Genomic DNA, 25975 nt, shown 5'->3' on the forward strand with positions numbered 1-25975 from the left:
TTCTAAAATGTAAACAACCATACAAAATTCCGACCAAACAATCGTGAAGGCATAATCAATTTTGTCAAAAACATCCATTTTGGGAATTCAGCAGAATTTTCTGACGAAATTGCCAACAGCGCACTGTAGTAGCACGTAGCAAATAATTGCTTGCAAACAATACCCTTCAAGCGTAATTATTACCCGTAATCTTGCGAAAAAAATGTTTTACTATTCCGCGTTAAGCCTTAAAACTGGTTCTGGACTTAGGTTGGCGGCTTTTCAGTTTTACTCCCAGTTGACAGCCGCCCTCCACCCTTGGTTAAAGGGCGAACACGAAATTATTGCGACACCGAAATGTTATGCCAATTTTCTTATAATGTTTACAATCAAACCAAAATTTTAGGGTAGTTTTATACATATATTTACTTCAAAAATCAAAATAAAAGTTAATCGATGGAGCCTTGAGTGTAAAATTGAAGGCATTCTCGCATGATGCCCTCCATCAAAGTCTTTACAGTGTCATCCGGTACCAGTACCTCAGTTTTTTCCCATTTTCTTAACATGTCCTTCTCGTCTTTGACTGTCTTCTTGATCTTCCGAAGTTCCCGCTTCATTATTGCTCAGTACTGCTCCACCGGGCGCAGCTCCGGACAGTTAGAATAGTGGCATGATTGGCAAAATTGCGGAGCTTCGTCGTGCTGCTGCAAGAACGGCAATAGGCACTTCTCGAGGCACTCAGATTTGTAGACCTCGCCATTTACTGTATCCTTTGTCACGAAAGGCTCACTCCTCAGTCCGCAAGAGCAGATGGCCTGCCAAATGAGATATTTGGAGCCGAACTTCGACATTTTCTTCTTCTTAAATTTGTCGTCCACATCGAACTTGCTCTTGTCGGTGAAAAACTCCAACCCCAGAATTTGCTTAAAATCGGTTTTCATATACGTTTCGTCGTCCATCACACAGCAGCCATATTTTGTCAGCAAGTCTTCTCGTAGAGCTTCCGTGCCCGAGTTTCAGCCGTCGAATGTAGTCCAGCTCTCTTTGCATTCTGGACGTAGCTCTGCGACATGCCGATCTTTTTAGCCAAATCACGGCACGAAACGTTGGGATTTGCTTTGTTTATCCGCTTCACCTTTCCCTTCGTCTTTTTGTTTTCCGGTCCCGGTTTTCTTCCAGCTCCTTTGCAATGGTCCAACGTCAACCGCTTCAACATTCTGGAGACGGTTGAATGGTGAATGTTCAACATTTTTCCCAACTGCCGGTGCGACAGGTCAGGAAATTCCAGGTGTTTGGAAAGAATTTGTTCTCTCGACTCGCGTTGGTTTACCTCCATTTTCGTTGAATCGAAAAATACGACTTCGAGTTTGACAGCATGTAAACAATACACATCAATGAGAAAGTGTGCAAAATTTTTTTGATTTTTACCCAATGGTAGTTAAGCCCTGTTGAATGTGTCGCAATAATTTCGTGTTCGCCCTTTAATTCCGCAATTTGCGCATACAAAATTTTTGGTATCTTTCTTCACTAGACAGACGTCCTTAGCATGAGCAGAACCTCCGCAAATCATGCACTTATCATCTATGCGGCAATTTTTGGTACCATCACCCCACTTTTGGCACCGATGGCAGTGGAGTTATGGAATATCCATTCAGGTTTCTTTAAATGTCACACGGTCATCGAACATATGTTTTGCTTTTTCTTCTTCTTTAACAGAACTAAATAATATTCTTGAGAAAAGCCTTTCCGAAGAGTTCCAGATTGGGTTCTCTTTCTAATATTGATTACTTGGCGTGGGGAAAATCCAAGTAATGCAATTATCAGCATTAATTATTTCACCCTTGGAAGAAAGTGCACATTCCGGAGAAATATCCTCTCTTCCATTATTGCCACGTTTAGTGACAGTTTTCAATCCCGATTTCTTGTGAAGGCAGATGTGAATACAGAGATTTACCCTTCGTTTTGTTCGAGGTTGCGACCATGTTCAGTGAGCAAACGAAAAAATAAGGGATCTTCTACGAGGTTTTTTTCCCAAGACTATGTTCAAGAAGCATCAACCAGTTTGAATATGATGAAAGTAAGAACCAGAATCGGGAGGTAGTTATGAAGATATTCAAATTCACTTTCTCATCATTCCCAACCGGTTAAGATCTGTGAAAAGAACAGGAATGGCCTAGACTTGATAGCATGTTACTCATTTTCCATGAAAACTGGTTCTAATTCTTGACCTACCCTTGCTCCACAAACAAACGCCCGGAAAAAGCAGTTCATCCACATATCTTCGCATTAGATACTCTTTTCTCCGGTGCAGAAGATGATACCAGCTAATACCCTCTTTCTAGGCGAAATGCAAGTCACTTCCAGACAAACCACTAATTTCGCCTCGCCCATCAACTCGTGGTCGTCTCGGTCTCGGTCATAGCCCGTCGTCGCAGACATAAAAGGGAAAACTCGTCTCGGCTTGCAGCGTGTGTCATCACGGTAGGTCTGAAACCGTTATTGACGAAAAATGTCTAAGCATCTAGCACCTAACATTATGAAGATATTGTATTTAAGGTGAAGATGAATCGAAGCCAAACCTCAAATTTTCAAGAGCACGAATCTGGAGAACCGAACATCCGTTTGGGTTGAAAACTTAATCGATTGGTCACCTGCTGGTGGTGACCAATCGATTAAGTTTTCAGCTCAAACTGATGTTCGATTCTCCAGATTTGTGCTCTTGAAAATTTGAGGTTTGGCTTCGATTCATCTTCACCTTAAGCATACATATCATATTTCAACGAGGGAATTCAGATGTTTGAGCATGAATACTCATGTTGATAACATACAAACGATCTTTCATAATAACTGTTGTATTTTGCACACAAACAAGGAAAACCGATTTTTTGTACCAAAACACTATAAAAAAATTGTACTGCCACGACGTGTTCACAAAAGTTGTGCCTTTCTTGAGAAAATCATATTGTCCTGATGTTGCATAGACAGTAGGGTGCGGCTTATTTTTCAAAAGTTCTCAAAACCAAAAATTCGTGTGTTCTACTGAATTTAAATCACATTAAAAGAGAAACCTCAAAATCTGAGCCAAAAATATTAACATTTAGAGGTGGCGCAAGCGTCTTGAAGTTGAATTTTCAGGTTATAAAAAATGACCTTTAGTGAAGTACACATAACTTTGTTATTTTTCAACCGATTTTAAAACTTTTAGCATCAAAACCTTCAAAATTAAATTTGTAAAAACTTTGTTGAACACCAAATTTGTCTAAAATCAAAACAAGTTTTAGTTAAAAGTAATTTATTCCAAATTTTTCCTCATTTTACTAAAAATTTCAACTTTGTTTGACCATAACTTCATGATTACTCAACCGATTCCAAATCTTTTTACATGCTTTTGAAGCTAATTTTATTGTTTTCAAACCTTTCATGTTTGCATATGTTAAAAATATATGCACTATTGAACTCGTTATTAAGGCAAGATGCTTTACATATTTGAGTTTTATAGAAAAAATGCTATTTTCGGCAAAAAAAACTTAAATAATCCAAAGAAATTTGATTTTTTTCATTGAAAAATCATGTTTTTGAGTAGTTTTTGTTGAATACCTAAGTCAAAAATATTTTTTAGAAAAAAATGTTGTATGTACAGTTTAAAAACAAATAAATTTGCTTCAAAAGTATGTAAAAAGATTTGGAATCGATTGAGTTTTAATGAAGTTATGGTCAAACAAAAATGATTTTTTTAGCAAAATGAGGAAAAATTTGGATAAAAGTATTTTTAACTAAGACAAGTGTTGATTTTAGACAAATTCGCTGTTCTACAAAATTTTTATAAATTTAATTTGAAAGAAAATGGTGCTAAAAGTTTTGAAATCGGTTGAAAAATAACAAAGTTATGTTTACTTAACTGCAGGTCATTTCTTATAACATGAAAATTCACCTTCAACACGCTTGCGCCACCTCTAAATGTTAATATTTTTGGCTCAGATTTTGAGGTTTCTCTTTTAATGTGATTTGAATTCAGCAGAGCACACGAATTTTTGGTTTTGAGAACTTTTGAAAAATAAGCCGCACCCTAATAGACAGGTTTCTATTACCTGGAAAAACCTGGAAAACCTGGAATTATCAGGGAATTTTATTCGACCTGGAAAAAACCTGAATTCTCAGGGAATTTCGATCACAATCAGGGAAATTATTTTGAGGCAGTAATTCATGATAGAATATGTTCACGCCAAAGGATTTTTACGTCATAACCCAGAGCTATCATTAATTGCCAGTAAACTCTTTCATTCGAAAAAAATTCGGGTGCGCCGCTCTCAAAATACTATATGCGTTGTTCAGTGAGGATCCATTCGAGTATGAAATTTCATGAGCTTATCAAAACATGATCTAAATTTATTCGGTCAAGGATTAACATATCTAGGACTGGTAGCAGGTTTCTTTTTGGATACCATTTTTATGCAAGTCTCTAAAATGTCTCTATTTTTGATAGAAGGTGCCTGAAGTCTCTATTTCAACCAAAATAGTTTCTAAAGTCTCTTTTTTTCCTTATCTTGCTTGCAGATAACTAAGATGCAAAATTTCTTCTCATTTTTCTCGAGAACAGCTTCAGGAAATATCCTTGTGGTTTCTCCAGAGACTTTATCAGGAAATCTTCAAAAAAATCTTTCAGCATTTTTTTCATACGATGCTTACAGGAGTTCCTCCATAATTTGCTTCAAAATTATGAAAATTTATTGGCTTTTCTCGGTAAATACAATACCTATACACAGAGTGAAAGGGAGTAATGAAAGTAATGAAATGTCAAGATGAATAGAATCGCAAGCGAGCGACGAGAGAAATGAATAGAAGTTGGGAATTTGTTTTTACAGAGGACCATAAGGACTGTTCATTTAAGAAAGTGGACACCTAAATATTAGCAATTTGGTGTAAAAATTCCATAAAAACAAATAAAATTTTGTTTCAGTGTGATCTCAAGTGTTTATTTTGACAGCAGACAAAAGTTGATATAAAAAAATTATAAATTCTAAACGATGTGTCGAATTGACATGGCGACTCTCAATTTTTTTCTGCACAAATGGTGTACAGAAAACTGCCGTTCCGAGATTTGGCTTAAATCGCGAAGTGTCCAAATTGATTTTTTTCAACGCTGTGGCCAAAACAGATATTCCTGACGACGTACGATACATCCCAACAGAAAAATTTGGGAAAAATGATTTGGTATGGCAAGCAATTTGCTCCTGCGGTATGAAAGTACTACATATTTCACGACGGGTTCAATCAACGGCGAAAATTACAGAACTGAATGCATTAAAAAATGGCTTCTGCCCATCTACTGAAAGCATACCATGCCTCCATTGTTTTTGCTAGACCTAGCATCGGCTCACTATGCTTCAGCTACTTTGGAGATGCTCAAGAAGGAATAAGTCGAATTTGTAGAAAAATGATCGAATCCATCAAATTGCTCAGAACTACGCCTCATTGAAACATATTGGGCAATAACCAAACGGCATCTTAAGAAGGATGGAAGAGAAGCAAGCTCCATCGATTTTTTCAAGAAAATGTGGTCAGCAGTTCAAAAAGCAGTTCGAAAAGTTCCGAAAAAAGTTGTGCAGAATTTTATGGGAGGTATCAAAAAAAAGTAAGAGCATTCTCCAGCAATGCTCAATAAATGTTCAAATTTATGTGAATTTGATCGAAATTACGTTGATTTCCATGTATTTTAGGTAAACTCATGAATTTGTTCGAAAATAAACAGTTTACTGTAAAAAACACGTGACCACTTTCTTAAATGAACAGTCCTTATGTGTGAACAACACAATCGAAACAACACAATGCCTAACGTCCTGACCTTGAACGGCAAGATGTTGCAGTGTTGGTCACTACTAACACTAGACAGGCAAACATTTGTCGCCTCGACCTGTTAACTATATTGTTCGGCGTATGTAACAGTTCTATCGATCGTTGGCATATCTTCGGAGAATGATACGGAAGTGACGTTACTTATTGGATTTTTTTCGCGTCTAATCTCGCATACGCCTAATTTGCCCAAGTGATCCCAGTTCACAGAGCTTTTACAAACGAAATAAAAGACATCCTCATTGGCAAATACGATTCATTTGAATAGCTTTGGAATTTTTATTATTTTCATATTGTAATATTGGATATTGGTTTCAGCATACTTTACATAATGTTTAGATGTGTATAAATCGAAAACACTTTAAAATTTGTCATTAATTTGTTTTAGACATATGAAATTAGAGTATATTTTGAACCTGGAATTATTTTTATAAAACCTGAAAAAACTGGAAATATCAGGGAATTTCATTTCGGTAAACGAGAAGACACCCTGATAGAGTAATTTCCAAAAGTTTGTGAGATAAAGTCGTATGAAGGGAACATTAAGCTAAAAACGTAACTCCATGTTTCAAACTAATATTTTAAAACCCAAATCGGATTTAACTAGTATGAATGTGTACTTTTAGGATCTGAAGACAAAATTTTTGTTTATATTCGATTACCTCGAAAATGTTCCACTGTGATATGATGCACTGGGACTATTTTGAAGCATACAAATATCCTATTCAAAAGATCACGATAGCTTTTCAATCCTTCATCGAAATATATTGACGGAGAAAATGCTTGAAGATTTTATCTTTCGAATTGTAGATGCCAAACGCTTGGACATTGTTTTCGTTAATTACAGTTTCAGACACACCGTGCTTTTCAATGGACCCCGACACGATGAGCCTGTTTCTGCGCGGTCGCTCGGTGGCTTTAACAGCTTCGGGTTTCTCGGCTGTTCCTTTGTGCGTTTTTATACATGTTATGTAGTGTAGCGTGTACACCTTCACACTGTTTTTGGGACCAGTTAATGGGACAAAGCAACGGTTTTTTGCTGCTTTCTTAACTACCTACTAGGGTCGATGTACCAATAGCCGCATAGCTAAGAACAAAAATTCGTGTGAAATTGAAAAATAACGCTAGCGTCATTATTTTTACATCATCTGAAAGCTTTTTATCTTGGTTTTGTGGGAAAAATATGAAAACTACGAAAACTCAAATGTTTGTATTTATTATCGCGTGTGCCACTATAGGTATACATGTGCCTATAGTAGCACTATTTCTAATTTCTGTTCCTATAGTAGCACTAGCATCACGGCGTTGGCAAAATACTTATCAAAACCGTATTTTTACAAAACTATTATATTTTTCCTACAAAGTGTGGATCAAAAGCTTTCGTTTGATGTAAAAAAGTTCTTAATTCATCAATTATTTTGTATAATAAAAAAATAGTTTCTCTCAGGAGTGCCACTATAGGAACAATAGGTTTACTATAGGCACAAGGGAGCTCAAATTTTAAGCAAAAATAATTATTTCGATCATTTTTTGTACAAAATCAAGCTGTGTATCAATGGTACTTAGATTAATAGCTCCTGACCTTCATGTCAAAAAATGTTTTGAAAAGATTTATAGCAAAACGGCCGTAAAAAGCCACTAGTGCGACTATAGGGGACTGTCCACTAAGGGAACACCGACCCTAACCTGATGGTTGATGGCTTGGAATTGTCTTCGGTTGGTTGGTCTGGGGTCCGAGAAGAATTGGAGCCCAAAATACGACTACCAAGCGTAAAACAAAACAATACTCGAAGTTTTAGCACAGTGCATTCGGCGAAGAGGATTCAGTTGGAAAAATGAAAGCCTCAGGTTTTACGATCCGAAATGGCTCAGTTTGGCGTAGGAATGAAAGGGTCATAAAAAGCTGGTATGGCAATCAAAGACGACCTTGAATGCTTTGAGGCCTTTGATAGCTTTATGGACTAAACTTGTATCTTGCTTGCTTACAAAAACGGCCCAAGGGTGAATGAACCTTGTAAATCTATTGAAATTCTTATCCTCTTTGATGCACTGCGATTCAAGCATCCAAACACGGTGAAAATTCTGAATTGACATTATTACGAAATTCAGTTATACCATATACGAAATATGGTTAATATTACTGATTAATCATAATGATTGGGAAACTGAATCAATTACTTCAAATACCATCAAACGGGGCTTCTTTTGACATTATTTCCACATTCTTCAACTTTGAGGATTTGTAGCTCGAAGAATTATGGATAGGTTTCGGTTATTCTTGCCTATACCTGAACTGTATATGTGCGTACCAAATGTGCAAAATATGAGACAAATCCATCAAGTAATAAAAATATTGCTTAAATAGCGAAAACAAATGTATCCTTTTAAACAACTACTTTGGACACTTTTAGAAATCAATACAATTTGATAATAAAATGATGTGTTCTCATAAATTTTAAACAGATTTTATAGATTATCGTCCATTATGATGTTTTTGAACGCTTTCCATCGACAAACATAATTTAGGAAATGGTAAAGCTAAAAAATGCATATATACAAAACTTTTCTGCGAAACATGCTCTTCAAAATTTTCAGCTTGTAATTTCAAGTTTAGTTTCTTTTAAATGGAACAGTCAGTTACGAATGTTTGACTGTTTAAGTTGATACACACGAATGATGCAACTATCAAGTACTGCGATATTAATGAGTTTTGTACACAAACATTCTGAATTATTTTGAAATACAGTCGCCTCTCCACTTCTCGATATCGAAGGGACCATCGAGATAGGGAGAGATCGAGCCAAAGAACAAAGTTTTGATGAATACTAGATTGAAAAACACTCCGTTGCCAAGAAAATAATACACAAACAGGCGTCATTTTGCGCTCCTAATTCGTTTTGAATCCCAAAACTTTGGTCTAGTAACCTTCGATATTGGTCATATCGACATACGGAGAGAAAATTGAGAACGAAAAATTAACAGAGACACATCGAGATATGGAGATATCGAGATAAGGAGGATATCGAGATATGGAGAGTGAAAATGTATGCAGACTGAAGGGACTTATGAAATCATCGACATAGGGAGAGATATCGAGATGTAGAACATCGAGGTGTGGAGAATCGACTGTAATAAAAAGCGATTCCACGGCATTGTGTAAACAAAAGTATTTGGCAATGTCTAAGTGGGACGTTGGGGCCCAGATAGCCGTAACGGTAAACGCGCAGCTATTCAGCAAGACCAAGCTGAGGGTCGTGGGTTCGAATCCCACCGGTCAAGGATCTTTTCGTAAAGAAAATTTTCTCGACTTCCCAGGGCATAGAGTATCTTCGTACCTGCCACACGATATACACATGCAAAAATGGCCATTTGGCACAGAAAGCTCTCAATTAATAATTGTGGAAGTGCTCATAAGAACACTAAGCTGAGAAGCAGGCTCTGTCCCAGTTGGGACGCAATGCCAGGAAGAAGAAGAAGTGGGTCGCGAAAACTAAGCTGGATGTATAGGTGGGTCATGAATCCAAAAAGTTTAGGAACCTATGCTCTAGTGATTTATCGTTTATGGCCAAATTTGCTGATACACCATCCTTTTACTCCCACTAGTGAATCAAATTGCCATCAAAACAAACAATAAAGCAAGCACAATCACAGCCGTTTGTCTCAACTCTTGCGGATTGAAATACAATCAAAAGTAAAATTGTCATGACAATCGCACGAGGCAACATTGTTGCAACCCTTTCAACCCGTGATTAATCAGTTATTTAAACACTAAATCGAATTCGTTTTATGGATGCTGCTCGATAATGTGGCAATGTTCAAGCCTAGAGAATTGCTGGGAATCTGGTGAGCGATCATTGTCATATTCTGTTCCAATGGTGATACACTTTTGTTGCAAAATAGAATTGTTGCGACAAGAATAGGAGATGACAATATCGTTGTTGCTACGTGTTGGGTGACAATTGATTCATTGACTCCCACCCAGTGAATCAAATTGTCATCAAAAGAGACGAAAAACAAACAACAAATCAAGCTCGCTCACAACCGTTTGTCGCAACTGTTGCGGATAAGGACACAATTAAAAGCAAAATTGTCATGACAATTACAGAGCGCAACATTGTTGCAACCTTTTCAACTCGCGATTAATCAGTTATTTTAAACTCAAAACCAAATTTGTTTTATGGATGCTGTTTGATAATGTGTCAATGTTTATCAACACGGAGAAAGTTCTCGAATATTGCAATGCGAAGCCCAGAAAATCGCTGCGCACGTGGTGATCGATCTTTGTCATATTCTGTTCAAGTGATGATAAACTCATGTTGCGGAATAAAATTGTTGCAACAAGAATAGGATGTGACAATGTCTTTGTTGCTGCGTGTTGGGTGACAATTGATTCACTGCTCCCACCAAACAAGTGAAGTAAAAAGCGTGTTCAAAATTGGTTTAGATAACTAAAGAAACTATATTTGTATAAAAAAAAACTAGATCGTGAGCTTTATCCGGATTCTGAGGCAGTGTTGATAGACTCACACTCCAATCTCAATCAATACGCTCTCCCAGGAGAGCAAACTCATTAGAGATCTACTTCGCAAATTTTACGCTTGAGATTTTGATGCAAAATCACTCAATCAACTCAAATTGTAAAAAAATATTCAGTCGCAAAACCCGTCAAAATCTCGTGAAACCCTAATGTTGTTGTTTACGTTATAACAAGGCTTATTAAACATTTTTTTTTTTTCGAAAACGCCATCTTTCTAAGTGGTCAGGTTCCTGAGATATCAACAAAACAGTTTCATGAACACTAGCACCACCTAGTGACACATTTTTGAGTTTCTTGGCTCAAATAATGATAGCCTTTGGGTTATTGAACAACTTTGCCGAATACGGCATCCTTTTAAATTGACAGGATCTTGAAATATCCGCATAACAAAAGTGACAAACTCACTAGCGCCACCTGGTGGCAAAATCTCGATTTTTTTTAAACGATTGCCCTTGAACAATTGAACAACTTTGCCGAAGACGCTATGTTTCTAAGCGGTTCTCAGGTTCCTGAGATATTTGCAAAATAAAACTTTCATGCACACTAGCGCTACCTGGTAATGGAATTGAAGATGGTGTCATTACTAATACTGTCTAGTCGAAATGGTTTTGAATAATTTGTCATTCAAGTGCTATTCTGATTACTCCTGTCTTTTGCGTAAGATTAGAGTCTTAAATGTCAATTGTCGTCAAGTTTCAACAAAATTAGGCTGTTTAGTAGTAGTTCTAGTTAATTTTATTTTTTGTTGTTAAAAGTGTTTATTGGTCATTACGTTCATATATCCTTTCCTTGTCTGTTCAACAATTTTTCGAAACTAGCAAGTGTACCCTAATGATCGATCTCAGCGTCTTACTTTCCATAATCATTTTATAGTGAATATTGAAGAGTAAAGTTACCTTAGGCTTCTATTACAGTCTCCTACATGATTCACTTTTCGGTGGCAAATGCAATGCTTCACAACGCCTACTTTCTACTTGTAAATTTTGCGAAAATGAAGCTGGAATTAGATTATTTATACCGCTGTTACAAAAGAGGTATTTCTTATTATGGCAATGTAAAAACCATATTAAAATAAGATTGTCGCCACTTATTTCTACTCAGTGAATCTACTAGTCATTTTCCTAAGAGTTCCTAAGTATTCCCTACGTCGTATATGATAACGATGTATCTAGCTAGCTAATAGTAAGAGTGGCTACGGATCATTCTGGTTAGCAAAAGGCAAACTGAACGTCACCAATAGTATTAATGTCCACTTCGAATAGATTAATTATTTGAAATGGGCATCAATTCTATCCATGACGCAGAATGTCCGTTGGATCACATCCGAGATATTATTGCGTCTATGCCATATGAATTATGACGCGGCTTTAAGCAAAAAGTGCCAAAATGTGATACCACCACTACAGGTTACGCCTTTGGTTTCCATCATATGGGCCAATGGATTATGCCCTCCCATCGCGGCAAGGGCGCATAACCAAGGGGAGGGTAATGGAATTGAAGATGGTTTGTCAATATTTAATCTAGATAGCGATCTATTTCTTGTAGAACATGAAAACCAAAGGGTTTTTTACAAAGTAACAATGCGCGACTACTCGCGTTACAAAAAATCGCGCGACAACCGAAAGGTTAAGTGAGAATTTCTTGACAAATTTCTCAATCTGATTTCTACGGTGAATCTTGGATGAACACGAAATTACGAAGGAAATGTGTAGAGGAATATAAGAAAGAATATTCAAACTGAAAAAAATTCTTTATAATTTCCCAGAAAAATAACAGTAACGTTAAAAAAAAACATGGAATATTCGGAAATATAGGGTGACCCAGAAAGTATGGGCACTACTTTGACAGCGAGAATCACAATATTTTTTCAAACAAAGAAATGTTTATATTTTTGTATTTTTCCTGCGGGCATTTTAAATATTGCCTGTGAAAATTTTGTATATTTTATCATAACCTTTGACATTGAAATTTTTGATTTTAGAAAATCAATTCTTATCTAGCCAGCACAGACCCTACTTTCGTGTTTTGTTGGAACTTAACTAGTGATGAATGTTTTTATCAAAATCCTTTGATGTAGTGAGTATACTTGAACTCTAAGATGATCCACAAGAGTTTTTGTATAAAATTTTATTTGGCTTTGGTAAGAAATCTTTGACAAAATAGTGAAATTCTAAAAAATCGCTAGTTTCTTTCTCCACATAAGATAACTTCACGAAACCATAGCTCTTCAGGTATTTTTAATATAAATAAAAATTATTCATTGCAAATTTACTTATGTAAATTATCTACACGTTTGGATAGGCAACAAAAATTTTAGATTTTTACATGTTTTTATGAACAAACAAGGACTTGGTTTTGGTCCTTGTATAAATCGACCACAGCTGAAATCGAATTTTTAGTAACTATTCAAATTTCATATATTTAAGTTCATAAATTCAAAATAAAAAAAAATAATGGTCTGATAATTTATCGTATCGGCAATGATATATATATTTTTTTCAGGTGTTTATTGTACGTACTCTATGACCTAGCGAAAATTTTGTACGACAAAGTCGCTCAAAAATAACGCGATTTGTGCAAAATTGATAAGAAAAGCTTCCAGAAATGTAACAGTATCAACAAAGAAGTAGCGAAAAAATCGCTCAAAATTCAGAATCTGCTCTTGATAAATGCAAGAACATAACGTGTGAAAATCAGACTTTTATCTGCAATAGTCTCAAAATGGCAGTATGGTAAAGACGTGCCCATACTTTCTGGGACACCCTATATTTATTAAAAAAAAAATTAAATACAGTCAACCCTCTATGAGTCGATATTGAAGGGACCATCGACTCATGGAAATATTGAGTCATGGAACAGCAATGCTATGGAAAGCTGCTTGAAGGGACCATCATAGTAACCATGACATTTGATTTTTAGTATGGTTCCATGAGTCGCTATCGAGTGATGGAACATCGACTCATGGAGGTTTAATTGTAATGCGAGAATTATATTAACGAATTAGATGAATGAATCTGTTTATTCCAGGTATATAATTCCTGAAGAAACTTCTAGAAAAATCAAATGAGTTAAAAAAATCTGTAAGAATTTTATTGAAACTACAGAAACTTTTTTTTTTCAATAAATCTGAAATAATGTTCAGACGTATTCATCCACGAGAATCTATTTAAAGATTAGAGCTCCTGAGTTCCTGATAAAATTTTGATCTGCGTGAACGAAGAAATGAAAAATGAAGACATTTCTCAACCAAAAATACAGAAAGTGATTCCAGAAGTCACAAAGTCTAATCCCTAAATAAGTAAGAAAATTCTCAAAAGAATCCCTGATAAAAATTTTCGATAATTTTGAAAATAATCCAGTGCACAATGGACCGATTCGACAATTTAGCCGGAAAAAAAGTGTTTTCTCTGTTCGCGTCGATTTTAGACGTTCGATGTCTTTAGAGAAGTTATTCGTTATTGAGTTTTGCATCTTTTAAGAAAAAAATTGAATAGAGGGCCCTTATATAAGTTAAAATTTTGACTAAAACTTTTCTGTTTGATGAAATTTGTGGCAGCGCTCTTCTGCAAACTTTTAGAAAGTGTTATTTTGAACAACTTTGAAAATTCACTTCAAAAATACTCTTTAAAAATTCGAACTTCGCTTGTAACTCACAAGATTTTAAAGTTAACGGCGTGCTGTCTTCAGCAAAGTTGTAGGTTTTAGCCAGATCTACAACTTTTTCATATCGAACTTTATGGAGAAATGTGAAACAATACAATGTAGAACTTATAAAACATTTTACTATTAGTTAACACAAAATTATTCAAATATGAATATTTGTTTTTCAATTAAATTTGCTTATAACTTCAAAATCACAAGAAATACAAACTTGGTACGTTAGTTTCATCGTCCCCTGTGAAAAATAGAATCGACGAGCATGACTTTTTCATTACACCGTTTTTTTTACTGTAGTTGTTAATGCTTTCTATTTTCTCTTTCTTATAGAGAATAAGAACAAAAATTTCATTGATCGACATTTAAAAGAAGTGCTCTAAGAGAAGTATGTTGGAAAATTCATAGCTAAAGGAAAGTCTGATAACAATCCGTGGATGTATTTCCGGAGAAGTTTTAGAAGAATTTCTCGGATCGCCATTTTCCTCAGCTTGTGATAATGTCCGGGGCTATGAAGAAAATCCTTGCAAAAGGTGTTGCAAAACCAAATTTCTCACAAATTATTTTAAACTTTGGGAAGGTAATATTTACCAATTTTTACATCGTTCATTCAAAATTTTAAATTTTTTAATAATCTTTTGAAAAGCGTTGTCAGCGTTGTAATGTTGTCCTGAGTCAAAAAAAAGATACCTGATCTATTTTCTAACTGTTTTGAACAACAAAGATTGATATATGAAGCTTTGATAAGGTCTTCATTATATTAGTGCATTGTTGCCAGCTGCATAACTTGTGTATCAAAATTATGGAAACTTTTATCGGACAGAAAGATCTTCAGACAATAAACTCTTTTGTTGTCAACTGAGCAATATTGCTATCGAACACCAGAATTCGTGCGTAGTTGTTTTCTAAAGCGCTGTTAAAGTTCTTCAATTTTTCCGTATTCTCGATCGGTATTTTCACATCTTGCCCAATACAAGGGTTTAACAAGAACAACTTTTACAACTTGACCGACTTTCTTGAGGGGAATAAAATTGAATTGTTTAAGCTAGGTGATCATTGCGCTTTTATTTTTAAATAGTGAGAATCTAACTAAAGAAACACAGAAGAAGATAGTTTGCGTTGATTCAAAATTTATTTCTTTGATCCGCACACATTCTTGAAGATTTGTGTAGTGAATAGTTCACGTGGTTCATTGACAGCCAACTGTCGTAAAGCTAATAACGATTCCAATTTTTTCGCTACAATTAGTCGTAATTTACGACCTATCGTCAATCTATTATTCAAAACTCCCGCTATTGTCCCACTTAGAAACAGTAGCAAAATAAATTCTCATCAATAATAATCGCTTCGATCGCTCGCGATATCCAGTTCAGCTCCCATAGTCAACCGAAACCGCTACCGAGCACAATCACGGAAATGAAACCAAATCTTTGCAAATTGTCTTACCGAAAAGCTTAGATAAAATTACGGCGACTTAATCAGACATAAGCCATCATCAAGAGATCTGTTACCTCGTGCGCCGTAAATTTTAATGTATCGCTAATAGTAAAAAAAAATACTCAAAGTGATTTGCAATTAAGTCCTTCTGTTCAACAATAATTGGTGCCAACAGCAGGTGTTTGCATTCTCAATGTCAATCACTTCATCATACAATGCTCCAAGAACCTCCAGTGTGTTCACGAAGAAGACCACAAATCATTCAACATGGAAACGAAACACTATAACGCTCTTAGTCCAAGAAATAAAGTTCAAGATCTTCTACTAACGATTACATCAATCGCCATCAATTGCCGAGACTTTTTCCTCCAAAGATCTAATTCATCTCGCACTGAAATAAGCAGCTATCCCGTGGAGATGGATTAATCACGGATCGGCCTATTCGCTACTTTGAACTTGGGCATCCAGCTGTGAGTGCATCATAATGTAACGCAACAAACAGCCAAGGTGAAATTGTTGCCCATGCTGTATGGAAGCCAATCAAATCCATTATCAAGATCGAAGATCGAATCATTATGAGGAAAAAACCTTTTAATCGCGCATACTTGAACCATCATGCATTGCAATCATAGAAAGTTCATAATCACCAATTACTGAAAAATGGTGCGGCCTGATGTGATGTTGCCTTTCCAGCCATATCTTACTGACCGAAATTGAAAGAAATTGAATTTCACATCATCTTCTAAAAGTTTATCTTCGATCTGTTTTGCGTACTTCCAGGGCTACCGAGACGAGATGCTGTCGGAGGAGATGAGTTCACTGGTGCCACCAGGACTGCAGGGCAAGGCAGATATCTTGTTCGGAAATCTGCACGAGCTGTACACCTTCCACAATGACATTTTCCTGAAGGATCTGGAGAACTGCATATCCACCACCGAACTAGTCGCATTGTGCTTCGTGCAGAGGGTGAGTACAGTGTGATTTACTTCTAGTTGGAGCGCCACATTAACCTTCTAGTCGTCGCTTGGTATGCCACCGTCAAAACCACCACGCTGCTGCTGTATACGATAAGCGAGGTTTCTTCACGTAGTCCTTTTTCGCAAAGTGCACCTCTTTCGGAAGAATTAGATGCCCATCCAAACACAACGCTTTCTATTTATATCCAATGCCTAGCCCGAGAGCGCATTATTTTTTTGGGTATTGAAAGAAGCCATAATAATTAACAACAAGTATTTATCGAGCAACGGACTCATGTTCCGTAACCGGTCGTTTGAGAACGTCGCGACCCATTGGAAGCCCACACAATAGAAACCTCAGCCAGTACAGTTGCTGGCTAGTGTTGTGTGCTATTTCATTACCTAAAAAATAATGCACTCTCGGGCTAGGCATTGGATATAAATAGAAAGCGTTATGTTTGGATGGGCATCTAATTCTTCCGAAAGAGGTGCACTTTGCGAAAAAGGACCACGTGATTGTTGAGCTGAAATCGAATTCAGGTTAACTACTGCGTTCATGAGTCCTCTTATGGCGTAGTGGTAACGCGCCCCAACTAGAGATCGGGGAGTCGTGAGTTCGATTCTCACTGAGAAGACGTGTAACTTTTTCGCAAATCTTCACATCAATTTGTCCATCTAATCCAATTGCAAATTATATGTAATGTTTAGCTTTTTGGTAGTTGTTAAACTTACACTCGGCTGGTTAGCCGTAAACCACGATTCATAATTAAAAACAAGTAAAAACTTACTTTATTTAACCTCAGAATCATGCTTTGAATCTTTGAATTACCTCTGTAAGAATTGTGCCAAGGTTTCCGTCAAAATCATGTATAAAAACCTGTTTTGCAATCTATGAGATAGCTACTGAGAAACATGTTACGGATATTCCTAAGATTAAGGTTAAGATTGGATTGCTAATAACAATTTTGGTCAGAATGCTGTAAAAATCCACCACAGGATTCTGTAAATTTCCTGTAAATTCCAAAAATCTGATATTGTGAATTTGGAATTGATCGACTTAGCCTTTCTGCAAAAACTTTTCTTGAAGTTTCATAGAATTTCAGATTTGTCTATAAAATATTGAAAAATGTACTGGAAGAGAAATTGTTGTGGTATTCCCAATGAATTCAATATTTTTTTTGAAATATTTACCTATGTCTGATGATTTATATGTGCATTAAAACACGAATGATTTTAATAAATCTTCCACCTGTTTAGTGGAATGTCAATTAATAAATGAAAACCAAATTTAGTAGGGGAACTGGGTGTAAAATGCGCCGTTGGGGTAAAACGCGCAACCCTTGTTTTGAAAGAACGACGTGCTTTGGGACGTTGTTTTTTCACCCGAGATAATGGAAAATGTATTAAAATGCTTCTCTACGTGTTTCGCTATTTTCGTTGTAATTTGGTGTTATTTTCTAGGCCATTTTTCAGGCCGATAAACAACAAAACTTTTGAAACTATCACCGAAAATCGTCTTGTTCGTATTCCATGCGAAAAAATTGTTGAATTTATCCTTAAAAAGCGTATTGACGGACTTAAACTTCACTCAACTCGTGGAGCAAAACAGCCACTCCTATTTCATAACACCAAAACAGCCGTTTGAATTCAAATTCCAGCAAACGTAATGCCAAGCTGTAGTTACCTGCCAATTTGAACCTTACAAATTCACATTTTTCGAATCAGCATGTATACTATTCGGGACTTCGTAGCTGCTGATGTTTTATTCGGTTTTCTGTGAGAAAAACAAGGAAAGATATATTTCTTGCTTTTTTTTCACGCACACGGTGACAGTTCCTTACGAGGTTTTCCATAAGTGCGAATGCTTTGTAAATCTCTTTTTGTTTCGTAGTCGCGAATAATCGAACAATAACATCTGATCAAACGCCCTTATGTATGCAACGTATTTGCAAGCATGATTGCGCATGCGTGCGCGTAAACGACTAACGCCGACATCAGGTGGCGCGTTTTACACCGCAAAAAAATGCAGATTAGCAAGTATTTTATAAAAAATGATTTATTAACTCCAGAAAAAAGAAAATGGATGGCTGTTTCCACTATTTTATAGGAAATATGTTTGTCTATGAGATAATGAATAAAAAAAGGTTAATAATAATGTTCTTCATAGCTAAAAACGCATCCTTCCTTAGAGGGCGCGTTTTCCCCCAGTTACCCTACTAGTACATGATCTTTTCGTAATGGAAATTTTCTTGACTTCCCTGGGCATAGAGTATCATCGTACCTTGCCACACGATGTACGAATATGAAAATGACAACTTTAGCAAAGAAAACTCTCAGTTAATAACTGCGGAAGTTGTTATCGAACACCAAGCTGAGAAGCAGGTTCCGTCCCAATGAGGACGTAATACAAAGAAGAAGAACTACAAATGATTTATTGCACTCCAAAAAAAAATGTGATAAGAATCATGAAATTAAATAATTTTGAAGTTATTCATCCGGTTAGTTTCTAAAAATCCAATATATAATGTACAATATTATAAACTGAAATATTAGCTAGAAATTAAATCAATATTGTAGACTTTTCAAGTGTTAGTTAAAAATTTATAGAATATTCAACGGTCCAGAGTCTTCAAACTCTTCGCGGTGTGGAGAGTCTTGGAACTCTTCGCGAACCGTACGTAGTCCTGACTAACGAATAACCTTGAAGTTTTGTCAGTCTTGTGTTAAGGCCCAAGTAAAAATGGTGCAAAAGTCACAACTGAAAAAGCAGTTTTCTCTTCTTAAATAGACAAATCGACGAAAATAAAAACTCACAGCTCTTTTATTTGCCAAATAAAAAGGCTGTGTGTTTTTATTTTCATCAATTTGTTGTTTTAAAAAGAGAAAACTGCTTTTTCAGTTCTGACTTTTGTGCCATTTTCTCTTGCGCCAGCATGAAAACAGTCACTTTCAATTTGATGTCTATGATTCTATAATTTTGATTTTTTTTTCTGGACTTCCGTGGACATAAAGATTTTGTCAACGTTTGTCCTACTCATGGTTTGAATGTGGACGCGCCGCTTCCTGAATTAATCTTAAAAAGTCCAGGTGTTATTCTTAAAAAAAGGAAATATCTGAAGGAATTTTTTAGGGTGGCGTTAGTAGATTTTTAAGACAAAAACTTGGTGGAATCCTCGAGTTTTTTTATTTTTTGTAGTTTACAAAATACATAATCTACCTTATTTTTTAAAATGTTCTTGGGGTTCCTTTTTTTTGTTTAATGTGGATGAGAAATTTCTACACGAGTTTCTATTATATTTTCCAGAAAAAATATCTCGAGGATCATTTGTAACAATCGAGATTTCTCTACAAGAAATTGAAAAAATCTTCTGAAACTTAATGAATCTCTGGATATTCAAAAAAAAAATCCTTGAAGAAGTTTTTCTTGAGGTTTTCTGCCACTTTGCCTACTGTGAAAGAGGAATTTTCTGCACTATTCAGGTTCAGACGGTTCATCCATAGATTGACAACGAAAATCATTGTTTAAATTGATCAACTACTGCTACAGTGGCCCAATTTCATATTCGTACAGGATATTGTTTCCACATCAAGTTAGTAAAAAACTATTAAATGAAGTATTGAGCTACAAATGCTTTATCCACATTGAAGGTAACATGGTTCATCTATTGTTTGCCAATCACAAAATGTTTCCATTTACATTCATCTTTGGATTCATAGGAAAGTATTAGTAAAGCACAACGTTCAAAACTAAATTTAGAAGCTCTATTTGATTACTGAAATGCTTTATTATGATGTTCAGATGTAGTGAAATATATTTGGGCAATTTATTAGTGGACATATATCCCTGGGCTTGGGATTATATTTTCCAGGGAGCGATGAGTTTTGATAATTGATCGCTGTTAGTAGCTTTGATAAGATGTTGGGTGAATTTCAAAGCAATGGCAACCTTTTTATTACAAAATTTAGATTTTGTCTTCTGACCTAAAGATTCTGGTTAAACTACTGCATAGTACGGCTATCACTCATCAAAATTACTTTCACTTCGGGAAAATATAATTTCAAACTGGCGAGAAGATTACAAACTGAGGGTGGGTAAGGAGCACAGTCAGACCCTTGAATGTGCAATGTGGGGTAGTAATTGGGAATGCCATTGACGGTTTGTAATCTTCTACGAGGTTTTCGAAAACCAACAGGGCGCGTGCACCGGGTTGCGGATAGGAGCAAAGGAAGATCAATAGCATCTACTTAAGGTGAAGATGAATCGAAGCCAAAGTTCAAATTTTCGAGAGCACGGATCTGGAGAACCAAACTTCCGTTTAAGCTGAAAACTTAATCGATTGGTCAATAGCTGGTGGTGACCAATCGATTAGGTTTTCAGCTCAAACCGATTTTTGGTTCTCCAGATCCGTGCTCTTGAAAATTTGAACTTGGGCTTCGATTCATCTTCACCTTAAGGCGACACGGGAGACCGTGTTATTTTCCCTATCTTTTGTCTCACTCTAACAATTATCATCAAAACTTTGTGGAAGCAAATCTCGAGTTTTAGTGAACCGATGAAGCTGAAAATTTATCAGGTTGTGCACTACACATATAGAATCATAGTGATACATTTTTCACATCGATATATGGAGTGGTTCTTGGGATTTGCTTCTTGAAATGGATAGGGTGATTATGATGACGTCCCGTGCGGCCTTAAAATAATAGAGCAAAAAGCCGTTCCATGATTAGGTAATGTTTAGCGATCTTCTTTGGTGTTCTAGTACTATAAAATTCTTCACTCACTGGGAATTCTGGCCTTGATAATATCAATAGTGCTAAACATAAAATAATATCTAATACTCAATAAGTACAATGTAGTAATAAATAAAATAAAATCAATTTTCTATACATGACAAGGTTTTGAAGACAATCAATGAGTGAAAGAACTACCTATTAGAAAAGCCACATCAGCTAAGGCTATATATATATACAAATGTTGGTCATAGGGTCATGGCGAGCATTCGGTATGTATGTCTATGACTGATTCTGATCTAATAGGGGCACTAGAAGACCACGCGGACAATTTCGAAACAAATTATTTTTATACATCGGTCTTATGATCCGAAAGGCTCAGCTATGCTGTAATGTCATTTTTTAAGCTATTCATTAGTGCTGTTTAATTGTTTATTATTCTAACAAGACTACATAATTATTCATTACAAATCACTGTTCCTATATTCTCTCTTTCTCACCTTCTTATCTGTTCCATGATTATGATCATTACTAATATAATGCATGAGCATGCACAATAAGAATAATTTCAGAATTGTAAGCAGTCAATGGATAACTGGATAGAATAGCTTCGAAAAGGATGCTCAAAACAGAATAATTCTGGTCAGGGAAGTATTAACAACATGAGTAAGTAACACATTTCATTTTAATAATATCAAATATTTTTATATAAATCAGCACCGCCAATCAGTGAACTGAATTATAATTTTATATCTGTACATGATAAAAACAGATAAAGTTTGTAAAGTTGTCACCATCGATTGAATTGCGTTCTTTATAGTAATGTTCAATCATTTTCAAAAGCTCCTAAAGCGTCGCATCGTGCCATCAGCAGTTCTTAGCATCACTCTCATATTGTTATTACTTTGTTGTTTATTAAATTTATATAAAGCGATCAGCTCATTCTTTCTTACTTGTACAATTGTTTGAAATTTTAATAAATCAAACTAAACTTCAAAACTTAAATTAAATTGCTCTCAGCACATTTGCATTTTGCAGCATTAATCGCATTACTGTGTCAAGTCTTCTCCAATTTCCTATACCCTACCCCAACCCTTCCTATCATTTCCGATGGTGTTCAAGTGGTCCGCATAGACTATTACGGCCATTACCTATTCCTGCCCCCGGCTTTGGACTGACTTGCGCTCTCATTGCCCCACCAAACGCTGCAAAATGAAAATGAAAATTTATTAGTGGACATATATGAAATTTAGGTAAAGTTATGAGAAATGCCAGTTTTCCAATGATTTTTGCTATTAAATTCTATAGTTCGAACAATAACGTTTATTTTTGTCATTGGATCCAATCTACACACTTAAATTATTTAACGGATTTCTGTAAAATCTCAACAGCTGAACAGTTCGGTAAAATAAATTAACGGAGTACGGTAAATTTTTACAGTATTCGGTAAAAAATCACCGGAATCCATTAAATTCCGACGAAGTTACGGTGTTTTATTTCACCAAACTGTTCAGCTGTTGAGATTACGGTGAAATTCACCGTAAGAGCTTAGTGTGTATAGATTATACTCGTAAGCTCTGATAGAAATTTAGTTGAAATATATATAGTTTAAAGAAATCATAAACAGTTTTTATCCCTTTTGAGTTCAGAAAATTGTTGTGCCATAAGTTCAAAACTCTTCTAAAATGATATTTTTAATCAATGTAAACCAAATTTTCATTCTAAACAACAGGTAAATGTTAATTTTGAATTTGTCTGTAAAAATAATTTGAACTACGAACTTCGTTTTACAATAAAGTACCCTAAACTACGCTGTACATACCTCCACATAATTGATGTCATCGTAATATTCAATTACTTGGCTGGTAGCAGTCAAACAGCAAAATAATAGTGACTTTAGTGACCAAAAGTGACCAAATAGTGACCAAAAAGTGGCCTAGAAGTGACTTGAAAACTACAAGTCATTGTAAGACTAGAAATGACAATATGGTCAATGTGAATATTAACCATTCTACATATTAGGCGAGTTTAGAATGTAGAGTAATTTCAAATCTTTCGTAACAGTTATCTGTCCGAGATAAGACTAAGTCTTGATTGTCATAAATGGTCAAGAGATAACCTTTTTCGAGATTTAATTTATCATTATTTACGAGACGAACATTAGCTTAAAATAAGGTTATTAGTTAATATTTCGGATTTCAGTCAAAAATAGAAATTCAATACATGAACTTTGGTAAACAAACTTGTGATAGAATTCTTAACAAAACTTCTGTACATGATGAACTTACTGGCAAGATTTTTAAGTAGAGATGCAAAATGATTTACTTGAAGCATTTCTTAACAAAGCTGTGGAATAAATCGAGGAAAAAGGTTTGGTTGTGGCGAAAATTGAGAATAAATTTCAGAACATTTTGAAAAAAATATCTTAACAGAATTCAAAGTTCAAAAACAAACGAAAAATAGAAACGCATGCTAAATTTGTGGCAGAATTTCTGTAAGATAAAGAATCCAAATAAACAATAACTCCAGAACACAATTGATTACTAACGTATTCGAGAATAAATTAGTTGAATGTCATGCATAAAGAATTAGAATTATTGAAAATAATCACATTAATCAGTGGCGACTCGTAACCTCACGTTTCATTTGATCTACGACCCTGAAATGACTAATTTTGCAAATTTAAAAAAAAATAATGATCACCAAATGTGGGCTTCGTGGCCTTGCGGTTAGCGGCGTCAGTCGTCTAAGCGTATTGTGCCACGGGGTGTGGGTTCGATTCCCGCTCCAGTCGGTGGAAACTTTTCGTCAAAACGAAAAATTCATCGCTGGGCTACTGGGTGTTTCGTGTAGTCCGTTGCCTTATGTTAGTGATCGTTCAATCTGTGCAGCTTATGTGCTGAAGACGGTGTAAATTGTCTTTTAAATTATAAAGTAAACAGTAAACGATAGAAAGCACATATTTGTTGCTGAAATTCATGAACAGGTGGATTTTGGGTTAGAGAATAGCCACTGATAACACTATTGATTAATTATTATCGTCCAACAATGTTCTATCTTTCATTATAGAAACATGTTTTTTTGTTTGGAAATAGTTTGGAAACATGTTTCAAAAAAAGACACCGACACATTAATGCTTCCAGTGGACGATTTGCCCTTTGAAGGAAGCACCACACTAGACAACGGACTAGCATGCAACGCCCAGTGGCACAATCGTAACGTAATACGTTCCTGATGAAAAGTTTTCCAGACTGAAGCGGGAATCGAACCCACACTCCTTGACTCGATGCGGTTAAATGGTTACACTAACCGCACGACCAAGTTGGAATTTCTGATGTGATATCTGAAATGATTTCCAGCAAAAATAGTAGGTACTTGCTGTTGAAGTCCTGGACGAGTTTCTGACAAACTTTATAATTTATTTTGGTTGTTATTCCTAACCGTATCTGGCTTATCTTCCGGAGGAGTTTTGATGATGTTTATTTTCAGAAACCTGGTTTTGGATTTCTTGTATAGCCGTAGATTACTCATATCAGATATTGGTTCTGGTTTTCGCCAAAATTTAATAAAATATTTCGGACAACAAATGTATCCTAATGTTGCTTTTTAAGTTTTGCCAGAATGTTCTCCAAAGTTTTTCCCAGGAAATTTTTAAATTTTCTATCGGAAATGTCTACGGAATATTCACTTGAATTCTTCCAAAAAGTTAGCTGGAAGGGCGGCGATGAACCAGTCTCGGGCTGAACTTCCCCATAATAAGGATTCAATAATAATATAGTTAGCCAGAAGTCTCTACTTGTCTTGAGTCAAGAATCTTGACACTTTGATTTCAAAATCACACTATTCTTGTCTTTATAATAACAAATATCTATTTGACTTTAGTGATTTTTTGTTGGAAATAGTGACTTTTTAGTGACCAGGTCGAAAAAAGTGACCAAGTCACTAAAAAGTGACTTGCTACCAGCCCTGCAATTATCTTTGAAATAATATTCAAATTATATTCAAAATAGCACCCTATTTTGCAATTTATTGATTTTCTAAGAAAAATACGAAATAACTTGAATGAGCAGAGAGCATTGATATACTATTTAATAGAATATATCTTGTTGTTTTCATCATTTTAAAAAACGTTTGTGTTGCGGTTATGGCAATAATATTTATTCTTTAAATCTCTGTAATCATGTTTGGTTGTAAAATGTAAATTAAAAATGATAATTTTGCAATGTTTTTATAGGAACATTAACTATGGATTATGTATATACATTTAGGAGCCAAATATAAAGAAATTGACTAAAATTTTTGGTTTTGGATTTGTTATAAATGTTATACTACCTAAAATTCAAAAGTATAAGTTGTCGATATCCACTCCTAGCTACTCTAAAGCTGATTATAATTTTTTGAAACTTGTGCAATATTCGCAGTTATCATTCTTAAGGAAGTGATGTTGAAAAAAATGCAATTTATTGTTCGACTTACTGAATATTTTAGCAAAAAACATGGAAAAACTGGTATTTTTCTTAAATTTACTTAAATTTCAAATATGTCCGCTTTTAAATTTTCCAAATGTATTCTACTGCATCTGAACAACACAACGAAGAGCTTAAGTAATCATCTAGTCCATTAAAAATTAGTTTTGAATGCTGTATATTTATTTTTTGTTACGTGTACGAATATGGAATTGGATCAATTATAGACACAATCTCAATACTTTTCCATTATTCCAAAGATTTAAGCAAATGAATACAGTTTGTCATTGCCAAACAATAGATGACACCTATAACCTTCATTATTGATAAAGTATATCGAAGTCCATGCACCATTTAATAGATTT

General features: G+C 35.3%; 1 protein-coding gene across 6 annotated transcripts in view; it reads left to right on the forward strand.

Moving 5' to 3' along the window:
• LOC5576746 (guanine nucleotide exchange factor DBS) overlaps positions 1–25975 on the forward strand; it is a 457969-nt gene that overhangs the window by 411672 nt on the left and 20322 nt on the right. For all 6 annotated transcript variants that reach the window (XM_021839979.1, XM_021839976.1, XM_021839978.1 and 3 more), the window contains one exon: positions 16238–16423. In XM_021839979.1, the coding sequence (XP_021695671.1) occupies positions 16238–16423 (186 nt within the window). The remainder of the gene's footprint in view (positions 1–16237; positions 16424–25975) is intronic.

The sequence above is a fragment of the Aedes aegypti genome, chromosome 2, assembly GCF_002204515.2.
Source record: "Aedes aegypti strain LVP_AGWG chromosome 2, AaegL5.0 Primary Assembly, whole genome shotgun sequence".
NCBI lineage: Eukaryota > Metazoa > Arthropoda > Insecta > Diptera > Culicidae > Aedes > Aedes aegypti.